Raw genomic sequence first — 15,439 nt, forward strand, 5'->3', positions numbered from 1 at the left:
GGATCAGTACCGAGTATAGTAAACATATCCAGTTAGCAAGGATCAGTACCGAGTATAGTAAACATATCCAGTTAGCAAGGATCAGTACCGAGTATAGTAAACATATCCAGTTAGCAAGGATCAGTACCGAGTATAGTAAACATATCCAGTTAGCAAGGATCAGTACCGAGTATAGTAAACATATCCAGTTAGCAAGGATCAGTACCGAGTATAGTAAACATATCCAGTTAGCAAGGATCAGTACCGAGTATAGTAAACATATCCAGTTAGCAAGGATCAGTACCGAGTATAGTAAACATATCCAGTTAGCAAGGATCAGTACCGAGTATAGTAAACATATCCAGTTAGCAAGGATCAGTACCGAGTATAGTAAACATATCCAGTTAGCAAGGATCAGTACCGAGTATAGTAAACATATCCAGTTAGCAAGGATCAGTACCGAGTATAGTAAACATATCCAGTTAGCAAGGATCAGTACCGAGTATAGTAAACATATCCAGTTAGCAAGGATCAGTACCGAGTATAGTAAACATATCCAGTTAGCAAGGATCAGTACCGAGTATAGTAAACATATCCAGTTAGCAAGGATCAGTACCGAGTATAGTAAACATATCCAGTTAGCAAGGATCAGTACCGAGTATAGTAAACATATCCAGTTAGCAAGGATCAGTACCGAGTATAGTAAACATATCCAGTTAGCAAGGATCAGTACCGAGTATAGTAAACATATCCAGTTAGCAAGGATCAGTACCGAGTATAGTAAACATATCCAGTTAGCAAGGATCAGTACCGAGTATAGTAAACATATCCAGTTAGCAAGGATCAGTACCGAGTATAGTAAACATATCCAGTTAGCAAGGATCAGTACCGAGTATAGTAAACATATCCAGTTAGCAAGGATCAGTACCGAGTATAGTAAACATATCCAGTTAGCAAGGATCAGTACCGAGTATAGTAAACATATCCAGTTAGCAAGGATCAGTACCGAGTATAGTAAACATATCCAGTTAGCAAGGATCAGTACCGAGTATAGTAAACATATCCAGTTAGCAAGGATCAGTACCGAGTATAGTAAACATATCCAGTTAGCAAGGATCAGTACCGAGTATAGTAAACATATCCAGTTAGCAAGGATCAGTACCGAGTATAGTAAACATATCCAGTTAGCAAGGATCAGTACCGAGTATAGTAAACATATCCAGTTAGCAAGGATCAGTACCGAGTATAGTAAACATATCCAGTTAGCAAGGATCAGTACCGAGTATAGTAAACATATCCAGTTAGCAAGGATCAGTACCGAGTATAGTAAACATATCCAGTTAGCAAGGATCAGTACCGAGTATAGTAAACATATCCAGTTAGCAAGGATCAGTACCGAGTATAGTAAACATATCCAGTTAGCAAGGATCAGTACCGAGTATAGTAAACATATCCAGTTAGCAAGGATCAGTACCGAGTATAGTAAACATATCCAGTTAGCAAGGATCAGTACCGAGTATAGTAAACATATCCAGTTAGCAAGGATCAGTACCGAGTATAGTAAACATATCCAGTTAGCAAGGATCAGTACCGAGTATAGTAAACATATCCAGTTAGCAAGGATCAGTACCGAGTATAGTAAACATATCCAGTTAGCAAGGATCAGTACCGAGTATAGTAAACATATCCAGTTAGCAAGGATCAGTACCGAGTATAGTAAACATATCCAGTTAGCAAGGATCAGTACCGAGTATAGTAAACATATCCAGTTAGCAAGGATCAGTACCGAGTATAGTAAACATATCCAGTTAGCAAGGATCAGTACCGAGTATAGTAAACATATCCAGTTAGCAAGGATCAGTACCGAGTATAGTAAACATATCCAGTTAGCAAGGATCAGTACCGAGTATAGTAAACATATCCAGTTAGCAAGGATCAGTACCGAGTATAGTAAACATATCCAGTTAGCAAGGATCAGTACCGAGTATAGTAAACATATCCAGTTAGCAAGGATCAGTACCGAGTATAGTAAACATATCCAGTTAGCAAGGATCAGTACCGAGTATAGTAAACATATCCAGTTAGCAAGGATCAGTACCGAGTATAGTAAACATATCCAGTTAGCAAGGATCAGTACCGAGTATAGTAAACATATCCAGTTAGCAAGGATCAGTACCGAGTATAGTAAACATATCCAGTTAGCAAGGATCAGTACCGAGTATAGTAAACATATCCAGTTAGCAAGGATCAGTACCGAGTATAGTAAACATATCCAGTTAGCAAGGATCAGTACCGAGTATAGTAAACATATCCAGTTAGCAAGGATCAGTACCGAGTATAGTAAACATATCCAGTTAGCAAGGATCAGTACCGAGTATAGTAAACATATCCAGTTAGCAAGGATCAGTACCGAGTATAGTAAACATATCCAGTTAGCAAGGATCAGTACCGAGTATAGTAAACATATCCAGTTAGCAAGGATCAGTACCGAGTATAGTAAACATATCCAGTTAGCAAGGATCAGTACCGAGTATAGTAAACATATCCAGTTAGCAAGGATCAGTACCGAGTATAGTAAACATATCCAGTTAGCAAGGATCAGTACCGAGTATAGTAAACATATCCAGTTAGCAAGGATCAGTACCGAGTATAGTAAACATATCCAGTTAGCAAGGATCAGTACCGAGTATAGTAAACATATCCAGTTAGCAAGGATCAGTACCGAGTATAGTAAACATATCCAGTTAGCAAGGATCAGTACCGAGTATAGTAAACATATCCAGTTAGCAAGGATCAGTACCGAGTATAGTAAACATATCCAGTTAGCAAGGATCAGTACCGAGTATAGTAAACATATCCAGTTAGCAAGGATCAGTACCGAGTATAGTAAACATATCCAGTTAGCAAGGATCAGTACCGAGTATAGTAAACATATCCAGTTAGCAAGGATCAGTACCGAGTATAGTAAACATATCCAGTTAGCAAGGATCAGTACCGAGTATAGTAAACATATCCAGTTAGCAAGGATCAGTACCGAGTATAGTAAACATATCCAGTTAGCAAGGATCAGTACCGAGTATAGTAAACATATCCAGTTAGCAAGGATCAGTACCGAGTATAGTAAACATATCCAGTTAGCAAGGATCAGTACCGAGTATAGTAAACATATCCAGTTAGCAAGGATCAGTACCGAGTATAGTAAACATATCCAGTTAGCAAGGATCAGTACCGAGTATAGTAAACATATCCAGTTAGCAAGGATCAGTACCGAGTATAGTAAACATATCCAGTTAGCAAGGATCAGTACCGAGTATAGTAAACATATCCAGTTAGCAAGGATCAGTACCGAGTATAGTAAACATATCCAGTTAGCAAGGATCAGTACCGAGTATAGTAAACATATCCAGTTAGCAAGGATCAGTACCGAGTATAGTAAACATATCCAGTTAGCAAGGATCAGTACCGAGTATAGTAAACATATCCAGTTAGCAAGGATCAGTACCGAGTATAGTAAACATATCCAGTTAGCAAGGATCAGTACCGAGTATAGTAAACATATCCAGTTAGCAAGGATCAGTACCGAGTATAGTAAACATATCCAGTTAGCAAGGATCAGTACCGAGTATAGTAAACATATCCAGTTAGCAAGGATCAGTACCGAGTATAGTAAACATATCCAGTTAGCAAGGATCAGTACCGAGTATAGTAAACATATCCAGTTAGCAAGGATCAGTACCGAGTATAGTAAACATATCCAGTTAGCAAGGATCAGTACCGAGTATAGTAAACATATCCAGTTAGCAAGGATCAGTACCGAGTATAGTAAACATATCCAGTTAGCAAGGATCAGTACCGAGTATAGTAAACATATCCAGTTAGCAAGGATCAGTACCGAGTATAGTAAACATATCCAGTTAGCAAGGATCAGTACCGAGTATAGTAAACATATCCAGTTAGCAAGGATCAGTACCGAGTATAGTAAACATATCCAGTTAGCAAGGATCAGTACCGAGTATAGTAAACATATCCAGTTAGCAAGGATCAGTACCGAGTATAGTAAACATATCCAGTTAGCAAGGATCAGTACCGAGTATAGTAAACATATCCAGTTAGCAAGGATCAGTACCGAGTATAGTAAACATATCCAGTTAGCAAGGATCAGTACCGAGTATAGTAAACATATCCAGTTAGCAAGGATCAGTACCGAGTATAGTAAACATATCCAGTTAGCAAGGATCAGTACCGAGTATAGTAAACATATCCAGTTAGCAAGGATCAGTACCGAGTATAGTAAACATATCCAGTTAGCAAGGATCAGTACCGAGTATAGTAAACATATCCAGTTAGCAAGGATCAGTACCGAGTATAGTAAACATATCCAGTTAGCAAGGATCAGTACCGAGTATAGTAAACATATCCAGTTAGCAAGGATCAGTACCGAGTATAGTAAACATATCCAGTTAGCAAGGATCAGTACCGAGTATAGTAAACATATCCAGTTAGCAAGGATCAGTACCGAGTATAGTAAACATATCCAGTTAGCAAGGATCAGTACCGAGTATAGTAAACATATCCAGTTAGCAAGGATCAGTACCGAGTATAGTAAACATATCCAGTTAGCAAGGATCAGTACCGAGTATAGTAAACATATCCAGTTAGCAAGGATCAGTACCGAGTATAGTAAACATATCCAGTTAGCAAGGATCAGTACCGAGTATAGTAAACATATCCAGTTAGCAAGGATCAGTACCGAGTATAGTAAACATATCCAGTTAGCAAGGATCAGTACCGAGTATAGTAAACATATCCAGTTAGCAAGGATCAGTACCGAGTATAGTAAACATATCCAGTTAGCAAGGATCAGTACCGAGTATAGTAAACATATCCAGTTAGCAAGGATCAGTACCGAGTATAGTAAACATATCCAGTTAGCAAGGATCAGTACCGAGTATAGTAAACATATCCAGTTAGCAAGGATCAGTACCGAGTATAGTAAACATATCCAGTTAGCAAGGATCAGTACCGAGTATAGTAAACATATCCAGTTAGCAAGGATCAGTACCGAGTATAGTAAACATATCCAGTTAGCAAGGATCAGTACCGAGTATAGTAAACATATCCAGTTAGCAAGGATCAGTACCGAGTATAGTAAACATATCCAGTTAGCAAGGATCAGTACCGAGTATAGTAAACATATCCAGTTAGCAAGGATCAGTACCGAGTATAGTAAACATATCCAGTTAGCAAGGATCAGTACCGAGTATAGTAAACATATCCAGTTAGCAAGGATCAGTACCGAGTATAGTAAACATATCCAGTTAGCAAGGATCAGTACCGAGTATAGTAAACATATCCAGTTAGCAAGGATCAGTACCGAGTATAGTAAACATATCCAGTTAGCAAGGATCAGTACCGAGTATAGTAAACATATCCAGTTAGCAAGGATCAGTACCGAGTATAGTAAACATATCCAGTTAGCAAGGATCAGTACCGAGTATAGTAAACATATCCAGTTAGCAAGGATCAGTACCGAGTATAGTAAACATATCCAGTTAGCAAGGATCAGTACCGAGTATAGTAAACATATCCAGTTAGCAAGGATCAGTACCGAGTATAGTAAACATATCCAGTTAGCAAGGATCAGTACCGAGTATAGTAAACATATCCAGTTAGCAAGGATCAGTACCGAGTATAGTAAACATATCCAGTTAGCAAGGATCAGTACCGAGTATAGTAAACATATCCAGTTAGCAAGGATCAGTACCGAGTATAGTAAACATATCCAGTTAGCAAGGATCAGTACCGAGTATAGTAAACATATCCAGTTAGCAAGGATCAGTACCGAGTATAGTAAACATATCCAGTTAGCAAGGATCAGTACCGAGTATAGTAAACATATCCAGTTAGCAAGGATCAGTACCGAGTATAGTAAACATATCCAGTTAGCAAGGATCAGTACCGAGTATAGTAAACATATCCAGTTAGCAAGGATCAGTACCGAGTATAGTAAACATATCCAGTTAGCAAGGATCAGTACCGAGTATAGTAAACATATCCAGTTAGCAAGGATCAGTACCGAGTATAGTAAACATATCCAGTTAGCAAGGATCAGTACCGAGTATAGTAAACATATCCAGATAGCAAAGATCAGTACCGAGTATAGTAAAGATATCCAGTTAGCAAGGATCAGTACCGAGTATAGCAAACATATCCAGTTAGCAAAGATCAGTACCGAGTATAGTAAACTTATCCAGTTAGCAAGGATCAGTACCGAGTATAGTAAACATATCCAGTTTCCGCCACAAATAGAACATCAAGCATGCACCTACAACATCATCTAGTCTATCACTCGTTACCCCATTGGAAATATCCCGAAAAAATGATATTCCAACAAAAAATGAATATTTTATTTCAGATTCGAAAATAAATCTACTTCAACTAATTTCAACCAAAAGTGTGTTTTTAAGCTAAAACTGATTGTTGTTTAACCAAACATGTCGTGCAAACTGACGTATACGTGTACGACAATTGGAAACAGGTTTTACCGAGAATAGTGCATGACGCTAATTCATACGTCTACTTGATTCCATTGACCTAGATAATACATTTTAAAAGTTTTCTCGCATGCGCATAAACATCTCTATCAAATTGTGACATCAAAATTGCCCAATTTGACAGGAAGCGGGTTTTATCGTGACAGTAGCAATGGCTATCATAACTACCCCTACAAAAAGGCTCGTACGCTTGGAAGGTGAGGAAATGATATCCAAATTAGCTAATTTTATTTTCACAATATACTGACAAGTCGTTTTTAATCAAGTTTGATTTGCCGATAAAAACGTGGCATGTAGCGCCTCGATTACATTTAATTTGATTGTTTAAAGCCATTGACGGGCTTGTCTTCGCCTTGTTGCGTAATACCATGGTGACAAGATGTGCCGTATTATGTACGTCCTCACAATTAGAATATTACTACGCACTTTCGGTCGTGTTATACGCAGTATTGGTATAACCAGCTACAAAGGCTGTCATATGATGATTTTGATTAGTAAAATGTTTGAATACTTATAGATACTATCTTCTTATTGACAGCCATTACTTTTCTTCATCCCTTAAAGTTTACATGTTTGCCTACATAATAACGTTTTGCATACTAACAGTCACTAGAAAAGATGAGGAATTGCACACCTAGTAAAAAATCTTTTGTCGATGCAGAGGGCGAACAATATCATAAACCTTTTTTCACTTCATTATGGCTTTTTTTCCCATTAAGGACCCATCAGTGTAGTAATTAAGATAAAAGGAATTAAAATCATTATCTGAAATGTTAAACAAATTCATATCTAGATGCACATACACAATGTACATGTATATCATTCATATACTTTATATATTTTCTTCAATATAGCATGATAAAAATAAAATAGTGTTAATCCCAAATACGGATTTAACAAAAACTATTTGGTGTGTCACATTAAAAACTACGCTGTGCACATACACATCTTTTCACTAACTAGCATTTAAAGTTTCTCTCACAAAATTCTTTATAGGCATAGGACGAAACAAGTGTCCTCAATAACTCAGGAAGAAGGAGCCTGGTGACATTTCCATGATGCTTTAAGTAATAATTAGCATTTTAACTGGTGAGGTTTTGCTGATCATTAAGAAATGATATTTTTACGATCAGATCGCCTTTTTTTGAAATGCGTCATACAAATCCTCACTCAATACACAACTTTATTTAAAATATTAACTTTCCGTCAAAATAAGAAGGTGCAAAAACACGATCGATTTCATAGTTTTTTGGTTGAATCTGAATATGAAAGCAACCCCGGGGTAATTTAAAGATGTCTTCATTAGCCTTGTATTGCTGTTAAATTTGCACTTTCATCGGCAGAAAAATGTGACAAAAATAAGAAAAAAACAAATTTATTGAAAAAGCGCATTTTTTTTTAATATTGATTTATTTGTATTTCTTAGTGTGATCGACGCGAAGCGTCAATTGAAATTTAAAATCAAACTACTATTTCCGATCAAGGTAAAGGAGCTACATGTACAGTTGATTAAGAACCAACCATTGAGTTTAAAACTAACGACTTTACCATAAATGAACCATATACAGAACTGCAACATTGTGTATAGGGAAAAACAATCAAGAATCTATGAGAGAATGATATAACTATTAATATACTGGATGTTTAGCCATATCGCACGTGAAAATGTATGGGGTTTTCTCCGGGTACTCCGGTTTCCTCCCACATAAAGACCCCTCGCACGCTAACATCCGGGCCAACAAGAGTTATATATATACATGTAAGTTGGAATAACTTGTTTCATAATTGTTGTAAAATAAATAAAGTTTACATTAACATGTAATAGATAATGTAAAAAGGGGGGGGGGGGGACTGTAGCCTCTTATATTTTGTGAGAACAAGTTTAAAGGAGCGATGTTTATCTGTGAACAGATTAAGATTTGTAATTTATATAAAATCTTACAGCGGAGAAAGCAGAAGAAAACGAGATTATCTGTACTGATGCATTACGGTACAGTCTGCGGTTCAATGTTGATTAATGCGCATTAGCTACATAATACCCTTCTTAAAGTATATAAAAAAACTGATGGTGGGGTAAACTTGTTTACATCGAATTAAACGACCCTGAAAATGGATGTCGCGAAATATAACACGGTCATACATATAGTAATCTGGTACATTTAAATTTCTTCGACACATGAAATTGTATGCATAACAATGCAGTTCGAAGGTTAATCCTCAAGAGTCCACGCCTATGGAGTTTGATGTTATTCGCATCGACAGGTAGGCACACTGGGTATGGGCAAGTCTTTGTGTTGGAATTCAATTTTGCTCATCTTGCGTGACCCCCTGTCTGCACTCTCTTTGTCATAATGACGTCATAGTTGACACGGACGATCAAGTGTCTGCATTATATCCCCCAACGGCGCATGTTATTAGCGCGGGGTACTCGTTATATACACAATGCATCTCCGTTTTACACATTTAAGAGGGTACATGAAGGGCCTCCTGCATGGACACGTATTCATCGGCGCAATCGTCGTTGTTGACGCTAACACTGATGGGCCGTAAAATCGCTTGAAAACGAAAATAATTCCTTTTATTAAAATAATAATTTCGTTCTGCTCTTTGGTCTTCCACAGTCGAATATTTTATTTGCCATTTTCTTGTCGACATTCCCCTGTATTTACCTCGACGTTGCCCGAACTTTAATAGGTGTCATTGCAGAATATTTAGTGGCTGTGGGTTAGGCTGACACTACCTTATTCACTCTTCCTCTATAATTTGAACATTTTGCAGACAAAATCATAAACTCCTTAACCCAGATTTAAGACATTATTTGAATCTTTTACTATTAAATTGATAAATGTTATTTTTCAATTTTCATAGAGACTCCATCAACATACACTTCAATTAAAAGTCCTTTCAGATTAAATTGCATAAAGTCAATGCCCTTGTCATCAAAGAATGGTGGTTACTATGGTAACGAATGATGTGTTTCAATCATCTAGGATGATGAATAGAAAATGAACAAAGGGACACTGATGTCAACCTTCTGTAATTGGTGTATGTATTCGTTGTTTCTCAATGACAATGTATACCTTCCATTACATAGTAATGTTTCTGAATTTTCCGATGATGTTTTAATGTTGTGTTGCGATAACTGCTTTGGAAGTTCTTTCGATGAATTATTTATCTCATTTGTTAATAACGAATACAAAACCATGGGGGAGGTTCGTCAAACTCCTTAATTATATGGTTTTCAGACATTAACTGAGTACTTGTTAAAATGTTATTGATAATAACCAGTTAAGTGTGTATATTAAGAACTGTGCCGCTAGTCAAATGAGAGATCTGTAACCATTAAGGCTTTGATTACCTTGAGGACTAAGCTATCCACAAGTAGAGTGTACCACATTGTATCACGAAAATGAAACCAAACGGATGCATTGTAGTGCACCGTTAACATTTGGCAATACATGTAGCATACCAAACACTGCGTTTATATTCTATCGGACCTCGTTATAACAATTCCACAAATGGCAGGATGCCTTTGACTATTTTCTATCAAGTATCTGTTTGTGATTAAAATGGTTTTTTTTCAATTGTACTATGCAATACGCACTTTTATAATTTACCTCATATACGGAGTGACCAGGTTCTTATTTCTATTAAACCTAACGTTAATTAAATTGTTAACCAATTAAAGTCGAAGTGCCCGTCAGTTAATTTCCTAAGATAGTGCATTTTACCGTTAATGTTGGCTGTGTACCTCTTGTGGTTTCTATAAAAGACACGTCCGTTACTTATTTTTAGACTGTCATTCATTTGACATATCTTCAAAATCATTTATTCAGTCTTGACAGGTTGAATTTTGTTTACTTTCATTTCCGGTTAATAAGAACATGCATTAAGAAAGTGATGTCACATTATGTGGTTATTCATTTATTATTTTCTGCACGAATAGTTGTTTTGTTGGAAATGTTTTACTCAGCCTTTTTTAACTCGTTTTTTTCTTTCTGTCATTTGGCGAACGCTTCCGATCAAACCATCTGTATTGTTTCGTTTCACGAAAGCGCTTTCTTACTGATATTTCTTGCCTGCATGTTAAGATTATCAAGGCTAGAAGCTGATCATTTCAAATGACATTTAGGTTGTCCAATTGCCAGTTGATCCTGTAGTATGTTAGATTTGTATGTAGTTGATGTAAGCACATAGATCTACCAACAGAACGCGCATTTTTCCACAATGGACACTCTTAATCAATTTTATAGTTCAATCATTGTTTAATCGTTTCCACGATGTGTTGACCAGACTACCAACGAGAGGAAAATCATAGCACGAAGAAGCAAAACAATTCTGAAAAGAAAGATTGATATGTCTTTGCATTGCGATGTTATGCTATGTAAGACACATTTGCATTTTACGTGACTGGCTATTTAAGAATTTTCATTTTTCTGTTCATGATATGCACACGGCGTATGAGTTCGTGACTTGTCACATTGACTCTGCACATTTTACAACGCCACGTTTATGGAAATAGCGCAGGAAATAAATGACATTCACCCCTGTATCGTTATGGAATGTACGCCGTCTGCAGGCATTTTAGATTATCCCTGGGGTTCAATTACTATCGCTCTCTTTTCTACTGGAATGCACTTGTATGTCAGTGTAATGTCGAAGGTTCTGTACGTGTTACAGTTTGGATGATACAGGTTAGACTCGTTTGATCCTTTTATGTCAAAAAATCCCAGGTGCAAAAATCCTTAGTGTGCATCTTCAGGTAACACAGGACAATCAACTCTCCGCATGTAGATAAAACACAGGTCATCGTATAATTGACTGTGACATTGGTGGTTGTTGTGCATGTGCGCTACGGCAAGGTTTGCATAGATCATATCACGGACCGACCAATATTTGCCCGGCACGCGCTATATCTGCCCTACGTGTGCCAGTTCAGTTGTACTTCTGATTCAAAACATTTCAGGAACTCACATCTCAGTTACACTCAATTCATGTTATTGCTGTTAATTTTGATGCTGCATTCATTTGTTATAGAGCGTAGTAGGTGTTACGAGTGATATAAAACTATTTTTACATTTGCGCTGCAACCAACAATATAAACAGTAGAAATGCATTTCATTTGAGAATGAAAGCAAAAGTCTCGTGACGTAGCACGTTGTTTGCTTATGACGTCATAGATTGGACTTGTTCAACGAGAGTCTTGTGCCGCCAATGTCGTTAAAAGTACGACGCATATACAAAACGCAGTAAATAAATTGTCATACCGGTATGAACGCAAATCGGTTACATCCATATTAAACATGAGAGGGCCTCATGCAATACCCATTCGCAATTTGTTAAAATTATTATCTGAAGAGAAAAAAGTTTTCTAACAAATCATTAAACTCGGTGGTGTCGTTGGAAAAAGGGCCATCGTTTATTGACTGAAAAGTTCGTTTTTCAGCACAGTGTACCACAGTTTACTCAATGCGTAACACTAGTGTCATATTACAATACATGGTTACCGTTTCTAAAATCGATTTTGAACTTGTTCAGTTATTGAAAGCAATTAAATAGTGTTGATATGTACAAATATCAAAATTAGTTATATTAAGATGACAACTCAAAAGTGTTTAGGGTGGTCGAGTGGCGCAGTGGATAGTGCACCTGTTTTTTTTTACCTAGGCGGCCGGGAAACGATTTCCCGATCGGACGTGTAAAGGCATTGGGGTCACCTGTCCAACGACGTAGGTTTTCTCCGAGTACTCCTGTTTCCTTCCACATAAAGGCCCTCCGTGCGCTAACAACAGGGCCAACAAGAGTAATAATTATAAGTTGGAATAACTGATGAAATGATTGTTGTAAACTAAATAAAGTTTATGTTTAAAATTGTTTAGACCTACACTGTACAATTCTTAATTATGTTTTATTTTCTGTATGTTCCAGGAAATTTGTCCGCAAGAGATGTACTCTCATTCACAATAGACGTCACAAATAATCCGGGTCCTCTGGAAGCACTGAGTGCACATCTATGGATATTAATGCGCAAGCGCAAACGGAAGAACAATCGAGGAAAAAAGATATTCTTGGAAGTATTAAGTATAGACGATAATGACGCAGATTACGAGGTGCTGACTAGCCTAATTACACGTGTTAAAAAAACAAGATGGCAGAAAGTGAGTTTGCCGGTTACTTTTATTCAGTCACTTTTAGACTCCAACACACGACGACTACGGCTTCGAATAACATGTAGAAGATGTGGAAAAGTGGTGCGTCCAGTTTTGTTTAAAAAGCATAAAAATCTCAGAAAAAAATCGCGCAGAAAGACTCTGAAGAAGGAGAAGAGGCGATCACATCAAAAACGGCAAGCCGCAGAAATGCGCAGGCTAAACCGGAGATCGCGCAGACATGAACGGATTCCACCATTCCTTGTTATAAGCACTCGATATAAACATACGGTTTCTACAAGGATGTAAAATTAACTGTTGATTTATTAGGACTATATGTAATGTATCTCTACAACTGCGATAGATACATGTACATAAATATAGATTTATATCTATTAAAAATCTATATGTATGCAGATAAATGTATAGATGTGTGTAACAGGTATTCCGTCTTTGCGTATTGCAGAGTTATCTTCACTTGGGAGCAGGTATTGATTGTTACGTCATTGGTCTGTGTGAGAAAATTACGACGTTTTCCCAAAAATTGATGACGTTACTCTCACAAACAAGTGACGTAACAATCAATACCTGCTCCCAAGAGAAGATAACTCTGCAATACGCAAAGACGGAATATGTATATACCGGTTCATAACCGGTTCATAACTATTCCATTTTGACGTCATCGAGAGAAAAAGGGATTCATTTTCGTTAATATTACGATATAGCACTGTAAGTTTAGCTGTGCGATATGTTAGCATACGCTTCTAGCACCTCTCGTAATGGGGTCCGTACGCTATATCTCATGTAGCGCTAAAGTTAGCACCTCTCGTAATGGGTTCCGTACGCTATATCATATGCAGGGCTAAAGTTGCATTTTCAGTTGATTAAATAATTAGTAACTTAGATTGAGACCAATAAGTGTTATACAAAATACGTAAGAACAGTCGATTTTTACAATGGTGAATTTCCCTTTTTAATTTTAATTTCCAATCACTATAAATGAAGAGAAATATTTCTGATTTGTTGAAAAGGATCGGTTTTATTAGAAAGTATTTGATCTTGTTGATGACAAGATGAAAAATCTGAAAGATAGGTTGTGGACGTTAATAATATATTTGATATGTTGACATTTGCAAAATATGATTTTTCCTTGTTTTGCATACTCCTGTTATTTCCGTATATTGCTAATGGGAAACAAATACAGCCTGGGATACATATAACTTACCGACTACTATTACCTTAAACATGTATGTATGTTGTTATCCTCGCACTTCCAGAGGTTACGCTCTGGCGTTGGTTCTCCGCACACCCGGAGTATGCACGACATCTTGAGGTTGATACATACAGGCTAGTTTGATTCTTTGTATGTCCATCAAAACAAATGATCGGCACCGTACAGGTAAAATTCACTTGCTTTGACGTCAGTCGTCGTTCCTTTAGTCTTCAAGGGTTAGGTATCAAGCCTTGGGATTTGTAAGTTTTGTTTTCACCAAAAACTAATCAAATAGCTAGCCACGTGCCTTCGATTATGTCATGACATATTCAAGGGATGCAGAAAAAGTAACTGAGCGTAGCCCCTGAAATTCCGAAGATGGTATGTTGTCCAACTGAACCGTCTGATATAAACTTTTGATATTGAGCTGATACATGTGTATCTATCGTTTTAGATTTCGTTGATATACCTAGATCCGTTGGCGATATTGACGTGTATACATTTTCCCGGTGTTATACGCACTCAATTATATGGTTATACTTGTATAAAAACGTTAGATATGTGCTGAATGAGAAAAATAATCAATGTTGTTTGTATTTGTGAAAAATATCTAAATAATACAAAGATACGCTGTCTGTTTTTGTTTGAGGTCAAGACAGTTGATTCATGTATATATTTAATTTAATGAAAACTTTGAGACGATTTATATACACAAACTTTCAAAATCATACTAGATTACCCACGTGATTGCGAAAGTCTCAACTAATATCAAAACATTGACGAACTTGTGGCTTATCGAGACATTGTTTAAAACACTAGCCTGGGACAACAAAACAACAACATGATCAATTTAACAATACCGACAACATCAACAATACAATATCAACAGTCCCAATGAAACAACAACAACAACAACAACAACAACACCAACAACAACAACATACATCTTTCAACAAAACAACCACAACTTCAAAAGTATCATCAATCAAAATCAACAAGTTGTAACAAAACCGAAAAACATCAAGCAATACCGACATCATTGACAAAACAAAATATGACAACAGCAACGGCCCTAGCATCACCAAGAAACAATTGAAACCTCTTTAGTAGCAGAAGCAGCAGCAGCAGCAGCAGCCTCAATAGAACAACAAAACTAGAATTGCAAAATCAGTACGACATCATCAACAAACTAACGATGACAACTGCAAAGACATAACACACAAAATTGCCACAAATCAACAACTAATCAACAGCACCCTCAACAACGCAATATAATCAACAATATCATATCGAAATCATTACCAAAATAATACTATCACTAAGAACAGGTACAGCAATACCAATACAAACAGCAAAACTATATCGTTTTCGTCAACAGAACAACGACAATATAACTAAAATTATAACAAAGACAACAACAACACCAAACCAAATAACAACAAATGTCACGACTCTCTCAACAAAAACGGCGACATTATCAAAGGTTTAACACCATCTGCATACAATGACATCAATAGCGAAAATTAAAACAATAAATGCATCAT

General features: G+C 36.9%; 1 protein-coding gene across 1 annotated transcript in view; it reads left to right on the forward strand.

Moving 5' to 3' along the window:
• LOC110450363 overlaps positions 1-13,176 on the forward strand; it is a 36,442-nt gene extending 23,266 nt beyond the window's left edge. Inside the window, exon 3 of the mRNA XM_021497842.1 lies at positions 12,462-13,176. Coding sequence (XP_021353517.1) covers positions 12,462-12,991 — 530 coding nt within the window. The 3' untranslated portion in view covers positions 12,992-13,176. The remainder of the gene's footprint in view (positions 1-12,461) is intronic.
• Positions 13,177-15,439: the final 2,263 nt, after the last annotated feature.

This window comes from Mizuhopecten yessoensis, unplaced genomic scaffold, assembly GCF_002113885.1.
Source record: "Mizuhopecten yessoensis strain PY_sf001 unplaced genomic scaffold, ASM211388v2 scaffold5193, whole genome shotgun sequence".
Classification (NCBI taxonomy): domain Eukaryota; kingdom Metazoa; phylum Mollusca; class Bivalvia; order Pectinida; family Pectinidae; genus Mizuhopecten; species Mizuhopecten yessoensis.